Source organism: Caenorhabditis remanei, chromosome II (genome assembly GCF_010183535.1).
Source record: "Caenorhabditis remanei strain PX506 chromosome II, whole genome shotgun sequence".
Taxonomy (NCBI): domain Eukaryota; kingdom Metazoa; phylum Nematoda; class Chromadorea; order Rhabditida; family Rhabditidae; genus Caenorhabditis; species Caenorhabditis remanei.
The window spans coordinates 17,264,319-17,278,269 of record NC_071329.1 but is presented as its reverse complement, the minus strand read 5'-3'; the positions used below and the strand labels follow the sequence as shown (position 1 = coordinate 17,278,269).

At 39.1% G+C, this 13,951-nt stretch overlaps 3 protein-coding genes across 3 annotated transcripts; 1 reads left to right on the top strand and 2 right to left on the bottom strand.

Moving 5' to 3' along the window:
* Positions 1 to 5,116: 5,116 nt before the first annotated feature.
* On the bottom strand, positions 5,117 to 8,571 carry GCK72_007621 (uncharacterized protein; the record flags this gene model as incomplete). The annotated part of the gene is made up of 4 exons (XM_053726334.1): positions 5,117 to 5,457; positions 6,608 to 7,054; positions 8,037 to 8,319; positions 8,368 to 8,571. The coding sequence occupies 4 exons, from the start codon at positions 8,569 to 8,571 to the stop codon at positions 5,117 to 5,119; spliced, it is 1,275 nt and encodes a 424-aa protein (XP_053590528.1).
* A 527-nt stretch (positions 8,572 to 9,098) lies between these two features.
* On the bottom strand, positions 9,099 to 13,348 carry GCK72_007619 (uncharacterized protein; the record flags this gene model as incomplete). Its single annotated transcript, XM_053726332.1, has 6 exons — positions 9,099 to 9,407; positions 9,454 to 9,597; positions 9,744 to 10,269; positions 10,992 to 11,171; positions 11,636 to 12,301; positions 13,155 to 13,348. 6 exons carry the CDS (start codon positions 13,346 to 13,348, stop codon positions 9,099 to 9,101), a joined length of 2,019 nt encoding a protein of 672 aa, XP_053590526.1.
* GCK72_007620 (uncharacterized protein) lies at positions 11,611 to 12,075 on the top strand (the record flags this gene model as incomplete). Its single annotated transcript, XM_053726333.1, has 1 exon — positions 11,611 to 12,075. The coding sequence occupies one exon, from the start codon at positions 11,611 to 11,613 to the stop codon at positions 12,073 to 12,075; it is 465 nt and encodes a 154-aa protein (XP_053590527.1).
* Positions 13,349 to 13,951: the final 603 nt, after the last annotated feature.

The following is a 13,951-nucleotide window of genomic DNA, read 5'->3' as shown; positions in this document are numbered from 1 at the left end:
TGAATGGTAAGGAAATTTCAGGAAAATAAAAAGTTTGTCTTAAAACAACAATAAGGGTATTTTCTTGGTAAGATCCAATTTTTCAAAATTTTCAAATTCACCTTGTTTCAAGCTTTTAGAAAAGTACCCACAAGCCTATATTCTGAGAGATTTGGGTCTCGCCACGAAAACTACAGTAACCCGGGAGGTTCGTGGTGAGACCCAAAATGAACGGAATCTAGGCTTGTGGGTACTTTTCTGAAAGCTTGAAACAAGATGAATTCAGAAATAAATATTATTTGATTGTAGGATCTCAGGTTTCCGAGAAACGTCGAAAATTAATTTTCAGACAAAGCGTGCACCCATAACTACAACGGAAACTGCTACCTGCCATCTCATGAGCTCTCCATCAACACTCCTAACACCACCTACTCAACCGCCCAGAACATTTGCAAGTCGATCAACGCTAGACTGGTATCCATCCACTCCAAACCTGAAATCGACTATATCAAGAGTCTCTACACAAATTCTGGAATCCAACAGATCACATTGGGAGCTCAGGCATTCATGCAAGACACATTCGACTGGACAGATGGATCCAGTTTTGATTATGATAACTTTGATCCGCTGGCAACGACAAAGGGAAATTGTTTGCAAATGGATTTGTCGAGTCGGGTGGATAATGGGATGTGGTCTCAGATCAATTGCCAGACAGTGAACTATTTTGTGTGCAAAAGGAAAGCGGGAGTGGCGGTTACTGTAGCTGGAAAAGAGGAACAGCAGAAGGAGGAGGAGAAAGACGTCAATCCAAAATTCAAATTCCAGATGGCCACTGAAAAACGAGGTATGACTAAAAAAAACTTTAAAAATGATCAAAAAAGGGATCCGGCCCGTAGTCAATTGAAATACAGTGACAAAAATAGAATGACCAAGTTACACTGACAAACAGGTCACTGTAGTTCCTTCTTAACGCGAAAATTTGGTCTGAAATAACAATTAGAGTATTTTCTTGATAGGGTCCACTTTTTTTGAGAATTTCATATTGATTTTCAAATTCAGCTCGTTGAGACGGTTCAGAAAAGTACCCACGAGCCTAGATTCTGAGCGATTTGGGTCTCGCCACGAACGCTACAATAACCCGGGAGGTTCGTGGTGGGACCCAAAGTGAACGGAATCTAGGCTTGTGGGTATTTTTCAGAATGCTTGAAACGAGGTGAATTGAGAAATAAAAATTATTTAAGTGTAGGATTTCAGGTTTTCGAGAAATTTAAAAAATGAAATTTTTGACATTTTTTCAGAACTCCGAATCCAACACCTTGACCTCTCTGATCTCTGCAACTCTACCCTATTCATTGCTCCTGGAGTCATTACCTCCTTCGGTTACCCGATATCCCAGCCACCTGCGACATACTGTACCTGGAAAGTGGCAGTAGTTGGTGCCTATCGTCTTGGCATCTACTTCACTGACTTTTCTGTTATGTATCCGGTGAATATCTACGATGAGAAGAATAATTTGCTGGCTAGTCCAAAATATGAAATGAAACCGTTTAGTGTTTTGGCACCGTATAATATGGTGACGTTGACACATGACTCCGCGAAGGATGCAGAGCTTCAATTTCATGGGTTTAGTGCCACTATCTTGCCGTATTGATTTACTTTTTTTCAATAAATATTATAATTTTAGAAATTTCTCGGAAACCTAAGATTCTACACTCAAATTGTTTTTATTTCTGATTTCACCTCGTTCCAAGCTTTCAGAAAAGTACCCACAAGCCTAGATTCCGTTCACTTTGGGGCCCATCACGAACCTCCCGGGTTACTGTAGTTTTCGTGGCGAGATCCCAAACGCTCAGAATATTGGCTTATGGGTACTTTTCTAAACCGTCTCAACGAGCTGAATTTGAAAATCAAAATGAAATTCTCGAAAAAATGAATCCTACCACGAAAATACCGTTTTTGTTGTTTACAGAGACCAAGTTACACCGCACAACCCTGTTTGTCAGTGTAACTTGATCATTGTAGTTTGGGTTAATGTGCCTCGTGCTCGGCTAGAATGTTTTTGGCTATTTTTTGGCCTTTTTCATGCTATCAAAGTTTAAAAACTGATTGAGAATTGAACAGGTGAAAAATTTCATTCGCACAACAAACATCGAAAACCTTTCATTTTTCATTTTTCCAGACATCAAATGCCTTTCTCCAATTTTTCAAGTATCATAAATCTAGATCCTAATCAAATTGCTCCAATTGAAAAATTATATTTCATTTGGATTGGATCAATCATATCAGAATTTTTTCTCGTGGTGTCTGTTACTATTTCTATGATATTTTCTATTTTTTCATTTCCTGCTTACTATGTTGTGCGACTTAAAAATCAAAAAATGAGAAGCAGGTAAGGGTTTTTAAAGGTTTTTGGACGGTCAAACTGATTTTTTCAGTCTCCAACGCACCCCATTTTATCCCACTTTTATTATGTCTCCTGTGCTATGAGTGGGTTCTATATCGTTTTAATTTTTATATTTGCTGTGAATTAGTGAGTTTTTTTTAATTTCAGATTATGATACTTCAGATAATTCTAAGAAATGGAGCACGTGTACGCATTTAATTTCCAGTAATTTTGAAGAAAACTAATTTTTTAATATGATTTTTTTTACTGGTAGCTTCACGATAAAACACGTCTAGAGTTTAACGAAAGTTGGTCACTGTAACTTTTGTCAGTGTAACTTTTGTCACAGTAAATTACAAGACCGTTCTCTTGGCCTAGATGGAAGAGTTTTTCAGCACGACAGTCTTGTCCTCTCGGACAAGATTTTTTACATTTTCCAATAAATTTCAGAAGAACGGGAATTAAGCATATGCTCCAATGAAAAATGTTTCTTAGAATCATCTGAATTATCCGAAATCTGAAATCGAAAAATATGACTACAGTCCTCCTGAATTACAGTAAAAACTGGGAAGAAGTTTACATCCCAATTATAATTTACACATTACCAATTGTATACGTTCTCTCCGTTGCAACTTCCCCAATTTTCAATATTTTATTGGTTATACTAGCTGTTCAAAGATTTCTTTTATATTTCGCACGGAACTCTGAGAAATATTTCACTTTCTCCTCTTGGAAACTTTTTCTTATAATCTTCTACATTTCGTCGATTCTGTTAAATATCGGATTGAAATTCACCAAACTAGTTTTATTTTTTACCACTTCAAATGCAACCAGTTATCTTGGCTATAGTACTAGCGGTAACGAGACTGTAGATTTACTCGATTACATTTTTACGACTGTTATATTTTCTCTGGATTTCCTAGCAATTTCATCAATAATATTATACGGACCTATGTATTCAAGTGTACGAAAACTTGCTCATCTACCATCTGTAGCACAGTTTCAACCAGAGAAGTATATCAAATATCAAGCCTTATTCATATTTGTGACAAAATTAGTAAGTGGAAACAGGAACAGGAGATACGGTATAATCTCATTATTTAACAGATGTGTTTTGTTATATCGATTTTTGGGGGAACCAGCTATGCGGCACACCTAGAAATGTCCGCTAGAGAGTTTGTGAGTGTTTTTCAAAATAACTTATAAGTTACCACACCTGTCAACCGGGCATGAACTTATGTACAAAAATGTAGATCTCAGCTAGTTCTATGTCTCTGACCTACTACAGGACAAATGGCTGGTGGATAATGTACTACGGGCCCAGTAAAGTGCCACGGGGCAAAAAAAAGCAAAAATTGTTTCTAGCCAGGCCCCTAGTTGACTAAAATACAGTGACCAAGTTACACTGACAAACAGGATTGAGCAAAGTGCGGTGTAACTTGGTCACTGTATTTTGGTCGCTTTATTTTTATGGAATAAGGAACCGGAATGAGATTTTACATTTTCGGAATCCGGAACCGGAATAAAATTTTCCAAATCTGGAATTTCGGAATCCGGAATTCGGAATGATTCGCTAAATTTGCAAGGTCATTCTTTCAAGTTTTTTAAAATGATAAATAAAGGTTAAACTACTTTTGAGGATCAAAACCGAAAAAAAAGTACTATAGTTGTCTTTTAAACTCAAAAAAATTTTTAAAATTCAACTTCTGGATTCCGGAAAAAGAAAACTCAAAAGACCGGAACCGGAATGTCAAAAAAAACCGGAATTCCGGAATTTCGGAATCCGGAAGGTCCGCGGTACAGTAACCAAAGCTACAGTAACCAAGTTACACTGACAAACTGGATTGAGCGGAGTGCAGTGTAACTTGGTCACTGTATTTTTATCACTGTCAACTACGGGCCGGGCTAGAATGCCCCTTTTAGTAGGTCGCGGAGATAGAACTCAGTCCACATTTTGGAATATTTTTCAGCTGATAGAAATCAGTTTGTCTCATGAACCCGTTTCGGCCCGGTTGACAAGTATGTATGTAGGTAACCATAAGTATCAACTTTTGCTGTTTTCAGTGGAAAATGACCAACTTTGAGAGTGTGTCATAGCAATTCTGATTATCACATCAAGAAAACTGTAAAGGATCATACAGATCAAGGGTAGAAATTTATTTTTGTAGTTGACAACTTTTTTGTACGGACACTCCCTAGCAAGTTACATATCGACAAAGTAATACCTCCCTTATTACTTTGTCGACCAATTTCAGTGCAATCGACCGATTTCAGTGCAAATTAGGACGATTTTTGAGCTGTTGTCTTAAAATGACTATAACTCTCTAGGGAGTGTTCGTACAAAAAAGTTGTCAACTACAAAAATGAAGTTCTACCCTTAATCTGTATAATCCATCAAACATTTTTATAGTGTGACATTCAGAATTACTACGGCACACACTCGAAGTTAGTCATTTTTCACTGAAAACAACCAAAGTTGATACCTTTTGGTCCGGTACTGTATGTTATCGTTGACCACTCTCTACATTTTCAGATATTCATCGAGTTGAGCATTTCAACATTTTTTATGACACCCATCATTATCCAAACCACGTATTTGTTCTGCAACAAGCGAAACGTACAGCTGTTCATGTCTCAATTTGATTGCAAATCTGTTTCTAAATATCTTTTTCCCGTGTTCAGAAGAGACAACGCAATTCAGCCAGGTGAAAGGGTTGATACATTTTGAATGAAGAATTTATGAAACAAAATATTTTAATAAGACAAAAACGTGGCACTAAAACCATGATCACCACTGGACCCGTCATGAGTAATTGTCATAATATTTGTGGGTGCCAGCACTTTAAACGGCGACAAATTTCCAGATGGATCCGCCAGTAAGTTTCCATACTCATCATAAATATAAACACTCTTGGCAACCGAGATATCAGTAAAGTATATTCCAAGACGGTAGGCACCAACTGTTGCAAGTTTCCAGGTACAGTATGCCGCAGGTGGCTGGGATATCGGGTAGCCAAGGGACGTGATTTGGCCAGGAGCTAGGTAGAGAGTGGTGTTGCAGTGAGAGAAGTCGAAGGGGTCCGGTTGGGGTAGAACTGAAAAAAAAACTAGGGTTTGAAGCTAATTAGGGAAGGTCATGGAGTCAGTGTGGAGTTACAAGACATGACCTACATATATCACTGGAAAGCTTTGAAAACGCTGATTCCAAATATATATTCAATTTTTACCCTCGAGCCATGGTATTCGAGAAAAACAAGGTGAATTGACTAAGATTTCTTAAAATTGGTTGAGATCGGCTTAGATTGCTTGAGATCGTTTAAAATTGTCTAATATTGGTTGAAATCGGCCAAAATTGGCCGATATCGTTAAAGAATACCTAAGATAGCCTAAGATTTTCTAAAACTGTCAAAAATCATCAAAAATCGGTTGAAATCGGTTAAAATTGTTTAAAATCGGCTTAGATAGCCTAAGATCGCCTAGGATCACATAAGACTTTCTAAAATTGACTAAAGTTTGTTGGGATCGGTCCAAATGGGTGAGATCAACAAAGATGCTCCAAGATAGCCTGAGATCGTCAAAGATAGCTTAAAATCATTTAAAATTACTTAAAATTGGCCAAAATTGAGTAACTAGGGAAAGTCATAGAGTAAGTTTAGAGATATGGGACGTGATTTATACCATTGGAAAGCTGAGAAAACTCTGATTCCGAATATACAAAGTCAGTTTTTGACCTCAATGTCTGGTATTCGAGAAAAACGAAGGCAAAGTTTGGGCATAAGGGTTGAGGCCTAAGGCTCCAAGTACCTAAACGGTAGTTCATATGAAAAATAAAGTTAAGACTTTTAAAATCATACATATGTAGATATTGAGATCTGGTCAAGTTTCCAGAGAGTTTTAACTAAAAAAAAAATTTTTTTTAAAGAGTTTGAAAAAAAAACACTTTAAAAAAATTTCGTTGAAAAAAGTTAGACGTTTGGGCCTAAAACTACACCAAATACAAATTTTGTGTCTCTCTGTCTGTCGGTGTGTCCGAATGTCTGAATGTCCAGAAACCCCAAAATTTGGTTATGCTTCTAGAAAGTTACAAAGATTTGAATATTGCAAAAAAATTCTAAACATTTATCATTTTTGCTGACTTTTGACTTTATTTTTCTCGAGTACCAGGCAAAAATTGAGTATATATTTGGAATCAGCGTTTTTTCAGCTTTTCAGTCATATATGTCATGTCCTGAAATGACTTACTACCTTGAAGATTTTCTGCTTCCTTTGTCATTACAGTACTGGTGGTACTTGCAATTTTTCTCTTGCACAAAAAGTAATTAGACGTCGAACAATTGACTCTAGTCCACATCCCACTATTAGGCTCCTCCGACAAATCCATCCCTAAACAATCTCCAAATGACATATCCAACGGATCGAAATAATCGAAATTCCAGCGTGAACTATCGACCCACTTGAACACATCCGAGTCGTAGGAAAAAGCGCCCAGCGTGATTTGATTGGTGACTTCCGAATCTTTGTAGATCTCACGGATGTAGTCGATTTCGCGTTTTGAATGGATTGACACCATTTTGGAACCTCCATTGAAACAGATCTTCTCTGCGTCGAAAAATGAGGCGGATGGAGAGGATCCGGGCATTTCGTGGGATGGGGTGTAGCAGTAGCCGTTGTAGTTATGGGTGCAGGTCGGGTCTGGATATTTTAAGGAAATTTTTATGTAGACAGATAGATACATACTTGCAGATCGGGCGCGTAACTCGCTTAAAATTATAAGCTGAAAAATATAGCGAAATGTAAATCTCAACAGTTTTAATGTCAATGATCTGCTACGGGCCGGATGGCAAAAAGTATCAAAAATTTAATTTTCGAATTTTTTTGGAAACCTGAGATTCTACACTCCAATAATTCTTATTTCTCAGTTCACCTTGTTTCAAGTTTTCACAAAAGCCTAGATTCCGTTCATTTTGGGTCCCACCACGAACCTCCCGGGTTACTGTAGTTTTCGTGGCGAGACCCAAATCGCTCAGAACATAGGCTTGTGGGTACTTTTTTAAACCGTCTCAACGAGCTGAATTTGAAGATTGTTATGAAACTCTCGAAAAAGTATCCACTGTAGTTCCGTCTGTTAAAAAGCGAAAAAGTTGTCTTGAAACAACAACAAGAGTATTTTGGTAGGACCCAATTTTTCAAAAATTTAATGATAATTTTCAAACTCATCTCATTTCAAGCGTTCAGAAAAGTACCCACAAGCCTATATTCCGAGCGATTCGGGTCTCGCCACGAAAACTACAGTAACCCTTTTTGTAGTGGGACCCAAACTGAACAAAATCTAGGCTTGTGGGTACTTTTCTGAAAGCTTGAAACGAGGTGAATTCAGAAATAAAAATTATTTGAGTGTGAAATCTCGGGTTTCTGAGAAACATCGATAAAAAGTTTTGGCACTTTCTCCCGGCTCGCAGCACATTAACAAATAGCCATCCGACCCGTTTTATTTCAGAGCCATAGAACTCGCCGAGATCTTCATTTTGATATATTTTTGAGCTCATAATATTACGTTTTAAGCAAGTTACTCGGCGGCCCATGTCGGCCTACGACTATCGTCAAGATTCTTAGTGTTCATTGACTGAATCTGTTAAAAAAGTTCATTTAGACCCCAAAATGCAATAAAACTCACCCGCCACCGTGGCTGGAACTTCACACACAAACGGCATCCCGGCAACCTCACAAGGAGCACTTATCCATTTTCCAGCTGTCGGTCCGGATGTCTGCATACTGACACATCCACCGTATCCTTCACCGACATTTGGGTATCCTGCAGCAAAATTTGTGTAGGTCAAATTTCCAGAGCCGTTATCATTATAGCACGTGGAAATATCACGACTTGAAAAACAGAAGGTGCCGATCCAAATACTGGTAGCGCTGGTGCTAGCAACTAGGTTAGACACGGCGCGGTTGTCCTGAAAAAGAGAAAATGTAGATCAAAAATTAATCTCTGGAGAACTCACAATCGCATTATTGATATTGACCAGAGTACCTCCACAGCTAGTACAAGTGAGTTCTGCTTCCAAATGTTTCAAATTAGTTGGAAATAATTTCAGACATTTATTTTGATTTATTAGTTGGAAGCCGGATGGGCAAACAATTTCAGAGGCATGAATAATGGAGAATAAATTGAAAAATAAGAAGAAAAGAGAATATAATTTTGACATTTACAGAGTAGTGTTATCAATACGTTAGTCGGAGGGGGGAGGCAGTTTATATAGAGACGCGAAGGTTCAAAAGTTTATAAAATGAAGATAAGGAGTATGACCGTTTTTGTGATTTCCAGTTTCCCGAATTCGTCATTTAAAAGTTGTTGAACAGTTTTGACCCCGTATGCTTTATGATACTTCGGAAACTTGTCAAAATCGATCCGGGTTCTGAAAAGGGATCGGTGTTTTTGCAGACCAGAAAATTTCATTCAATTTTCAGGATTTGCCCTCAAATAGAAAGGTTTTTACCTACCAAAAACCCTTAGTACTCGAATTCCTTAAAAAATGTAAACCGGCGGTTTTCGTTTTTGTTGTAAGCTTGCCTTTTCGTAACCAGACACATAAAATATCTTGGTTTCCAAATGTTCGATTCTGAAATGTCTGGTTCGGCAATGTCCCGTAACCGTTATTGATAATTGTGCAATAAATAACAATTAAAATACAGATGCTTCATTCAGAAAAAAAAAGAACAAAAGTACGAAAATTCAGATATCATGACCGGCAGTGGCGCTCGCTACAACCTCCATTTCAAAAACCCATAGATAATTGGTAAATCTCTCCGACTGGATCTTGCTCTTGTCACAAAACATCACAAGCTCACGATCATCTCCGATTTTGAGAGATATACTATTTCCAAGAATTGTTTTGCTGGAGAAAAAATTCTCCAGATTTGATCCCACTTCATCAGCACCAAAATGCGTCTTCAGATGCTCTAGAATGCCACATACGTCCTCGAATCGAATCTGCTCCCAACTGAAGCGTGTCCCGATCTCTCGGCCTGTCGTTATCCAGTCCTGAAATTAAATCGATTGAATTTCGTCCCAACTTAGGCTTATTTACCTCTACAAACAGTTGTAGTTCACGAAGATTGAAGCGGTAATCTTCGAAATGGAGATGTTGATTTCGGAGACGGAGAAGTTGGTCGACTGATGGGGGGACAAAATACTTATGTACAGTAACGATGAGGTTCTTGCAGGTTTTGATCTGAAAGAGGAGACTATGGTTTCTTAGTTTCGTTGTTCGCGTCGCGGTTGCGTCGCGTGCATCCCATTTCACTATTAGACACTTTTAATGATGGGACACCGTAAAAATCGGGGAGCTTCCCCGTTTATTAATTCAAAAGCACTCACCTCTGGCTTGTCAAGAATGGGCAGTGAGTTCTCCGCAGAAACAAACTTGACATTTTCCAACACACCCAAATCAATAAACCGAATAAAGTGCTCATAATCGTCTGCAGGAAGAGTTCTCAAGTTCAAATTCTTTACTTTCATCTTCAAATCCTCTCTTCTTCCTTTCAGAAATTTCGGAATTCCACAAAGACAAAGTGATCCGCTGGCAATTGTCCCATCCCTTATGTACTCATCAAACAGTTGCTCCAAAATCTCTTCAGCCGATTTGTTAACACGATAGCGAGCTGCTTTACGTGAATTATCCTGAATGATGGTCAATCCGCTCTTTCCACCATCCTCAGTTTGTCCATCTCGAAGTGGCACTAATCTTAATGGATTTTCAGAATCTTGTACCCAGGCTGGTTTAGTGTACCAACATCTTCCGTTGGTTTCAAAAGTTGCACTTGTTATGACTACATTTACCAAAACATATGGTAAGCGAGAGTTGATAGTGCGAAGTGCCGGAATCCGTCTGTTGATGTGTTCTCTGAAAAAAGGAATTTTTAGTCATTTTCTGCCGAATTGCCCAAATTAAGCAAAGACACTTCGACGCTTCATAGGAGAGTGGCTTACTTCTCAAAACTTCTTGGTTTTCCATTTTTCAAACTGAAAAATCGATAATTAGGAGTGAGAAGAGTATGCTAAAGTGATAAGAATCACAGGGCAGCGTCTCTGGGCGCAAGAAAATATAGATAAGAAAATTGTTTCATATGTTTGCTGTAATTATTTATTGGATGACGTTTGTGGTATTTCAACAAAAAAAGAAAATTTTAATTTTAAAAAACGACATATATAAATAGAAATTTAAAAACTCAGAGAATTGCACTGGGCTACTTATATAGTAAAATGTCCTACAGTTTCAGTGAGAGCTTGTAGTAAGTATTAGCTATAAAACAACGTTAAAACCAACCAACAAATATTTTCAAACAAATTTTCTTATCTCCCTCTCCCGGCTACAGTAACCTTCGAGCCGAAATCTGGAGGAGCCGGGTCGGAAGTGGATAAAGGATTCCATGCGACGGTCTTGCCGGTTTCATAATAAATTGAAAATTATTGAATAAACATTTTGAGCATTATTTTATTTCAACTTGATTTAACTTGCAACTGTAACAGACAGTTATTCAAACGAAAAAGAGAAAAGTCATGAAAAAGTAAAAAATTGAGTTCGAAAGAAGAGATTCAAAGAAAAAGATAAATGTATCATCTCACATGAAGAATCTATCCGCCGGTCCTTTTGGCACCACCTCCATCAGAACCATTGAGAGCACGCGGTCGTGCAAAAGCGGAAGCTCCTGCTCGAAGTACGGAGATTTGACGACGCGGATCACAATCTCCGAGGAGAGCCCGTTTCCAGATTTGAGACAGAGACCGTAGTTGAAGAACATGGATCTGGAAAATATTTTTTATGAGAATAAATGTTTAGATTCAGATCACAACCCTCCTAAGAGTTCTATTTTTCGGTCGGGTTCGGTCTGACCACCGACCGACTGCCAACCGACCGCCGACCGGATTGGCTGATCGCCGACCGTTCGCCGATCGGTCCGACCGCCGACCGACCGCTGTCAGACCGCCGACCGTTCGCCAACCGGACCGACCGCCGGCCGACTGCCGACCGGATCAACTGACTGCCGACCGGATCGACCGACAGCCGACCGACCGAAACGACTGCCGACCGACTGCCGACCGGACCGACCGCCGACCCACCGCCAATTCAATTTGTGAAAAGTGCACTGACAAAGAAGTCAAAACATGAGTAGTTTTGGAAAATTTGACGAATTTCGAATGAAGTGTGTTTTTTTTTTTCAAAAATTGTCGTCGAATATGACGCATGCAGATAGAAAAAAATTACGTACCTATCCGAGAACACTTTACAGTCGAGTGTTCCATACACTGCCCCGATATACTTGTGGTATCGGTTGGTCGTCATGCCGAACTTCGTGCCGATTGGACGTGGGCTTCTCATCCAATCCTGAGCGACTCTGACGAAATCACTGAATGTGATCTCGAAGTCGTTGATCTCCACATTTGGGTGACGGAGCATCTTCAGTGGCTCTGCGAATTGAGGCTCTCCATATTTTGGTTCTGGAAGAATCAACGCCATCGTGTCGGTGTCGGCGCTGGTGATCCGGTTGTTGAGGATTGTGTCTTCTGGATGATCCGGGAAGATGCACATATGTTTGAGTGGGAAGCATTCTGCCAGGATGACTTGACGAACGGCTTGGAGGACTTGCAGAGTTTGATCGCGGAAGACCATTTTGTTGACCTTCAGCTGCAGATTCTTCGGGAGACCTGAGATGGAGTTCATGTCGTTGGCAGTCAAACAGTCCACAGAATGAACTCGATTCGCTCCGAGGAAGGCTTTGAGCATCTGCATGTGTCCGAGATTGGGAGTGAAGCGAGCGAACAGTTTCTGATTGATTAGGATCCCTTCTTGGCTGAACTTCAAGTTTTGGAAGTGATATGGAACGCACTTGTCTATTGCTCCAAATATTTTTGGGTTTTTGGCGACGAGGGCGATTCTGGAAAACAGGGAAACTTTTTGAGATTTTTCAACTCGGTAAAAACACTGCTTCATGGAGTCAATGTGGAGAGATATGGATCCTGACCTATATCATTGGAAAGCTGAGAAAACGCTGATCCCAAATATATAACTAGTTTTCTCCTTCGAGGTCTCGTATTCGAGAAAAACAAGGCCAAAATTCGGAAAAATAGAGAATTTTCACCTTTTTAACACACAAAAATCGCAAAAAATTGGTAAAAACGACGGAAAAATGAGTTGTCTGGCGTGCTTCTGGCGCGTTTTTGAATGTTTTTGGTGCGCAGTCGCCGCGATTTCATGAAGTTTATCTCAAGATTAGATTATCTGGCGCCCCTTTGACGCGTTTTCAAATTCAAAAACAGAAAATTTATGGAAAATATGCGATTTTTCAGAAATTTTTCAGAGTTGTCGCACAATTTGATATAAAAATAGTGAATTTTTGAATTTTATGTACTTTTTGGCCCATAAAAAAGGCAGATGATATAAATTTGAGATAAATCTCAAGAAAACGCGCCAGAAGCACGCCAGACAACTAATTTTTGAGTGATTTTACTATTTTTTTGCAACTTTCGCGTGTTAAAAAGGTGAAAATTCTCAATTTTTCCGAACTTTGGACTCGTTTTTCTTGAATACCAGGCTTCGAGGGAAAAAGATAATTATATATTTGGAATCAGCATTTTCTCCGCATTCTAATTATATGTCACGACCAATTTCTGCAAACTGGCTCCAGGACCTTCCCCTAGTATTATCTCGAAGAAAATGTACATTTTTTCTCAAAAATTTGGACTGATTCGTATAAAAACTCATCATTTTAAAACAGCCCCCCTTCTCACCTTTTATTCGCATCCATATGCTCAAGAACCGCTTTGGCACTGGAGTAGTTCAACGGCTTCGTCGCCGAAGCCATGACTCCGTAGCTATTCGATGCGGACTTCTCTTCAGGTGTCTGGTACCAAGCTGGCGGTTTTCCGATAATATGCATTTTACGACCGCCAAACGTGGTTTCGATGACTCTGGGGGCTGACATTTCCTGAAATATAATTTTTGGTTTTCAGGTAAAAAAGGTGAGTAAAAGCGTAAAGTTGGCCAAAAACAAAACCTGGAAAAAAGGAACTTTTGAAACAATGCTAAGCCATTTTTCCAAAATCGAAAAAAAAAACAACAAAACGAAAGAGAAATAGGGAGAAGAACACATTCTCCTCTGCCGGAGTAGAGTGAGAGATGGAGAGGACTGATTTACATATGCATGGAAATAGTGAGAGACGCAGGAGGCGTCTCTCACCTACCCACTATCTCTCAATTGGTCATCTGTTAGGAGGAGTGTGATTCAAATGATCATGTTGTTGTCGACACGTCTGGTACTCTCTAGTATTTTTTTGGTTGACCAGAGAATGAGAGTGACCTTTGCACAACATATGCACCTGTTGCTTATATAAACAGAAAAACATAGCAGTAGGAGGCGTAAAGTAGCGTAAACGCGCTCTGTTGTACAAAGGTTGGCGCGAAATTTAAATTTGACGTTTTTTGACGTATCTTTCAATGAAAACCGCCATTTTTGTGGCGGACCTTGCACATCTGTGGAAAAATATGTTATGGCAGAAATGGGAAAGGGTTTCACTATTAGTTATTT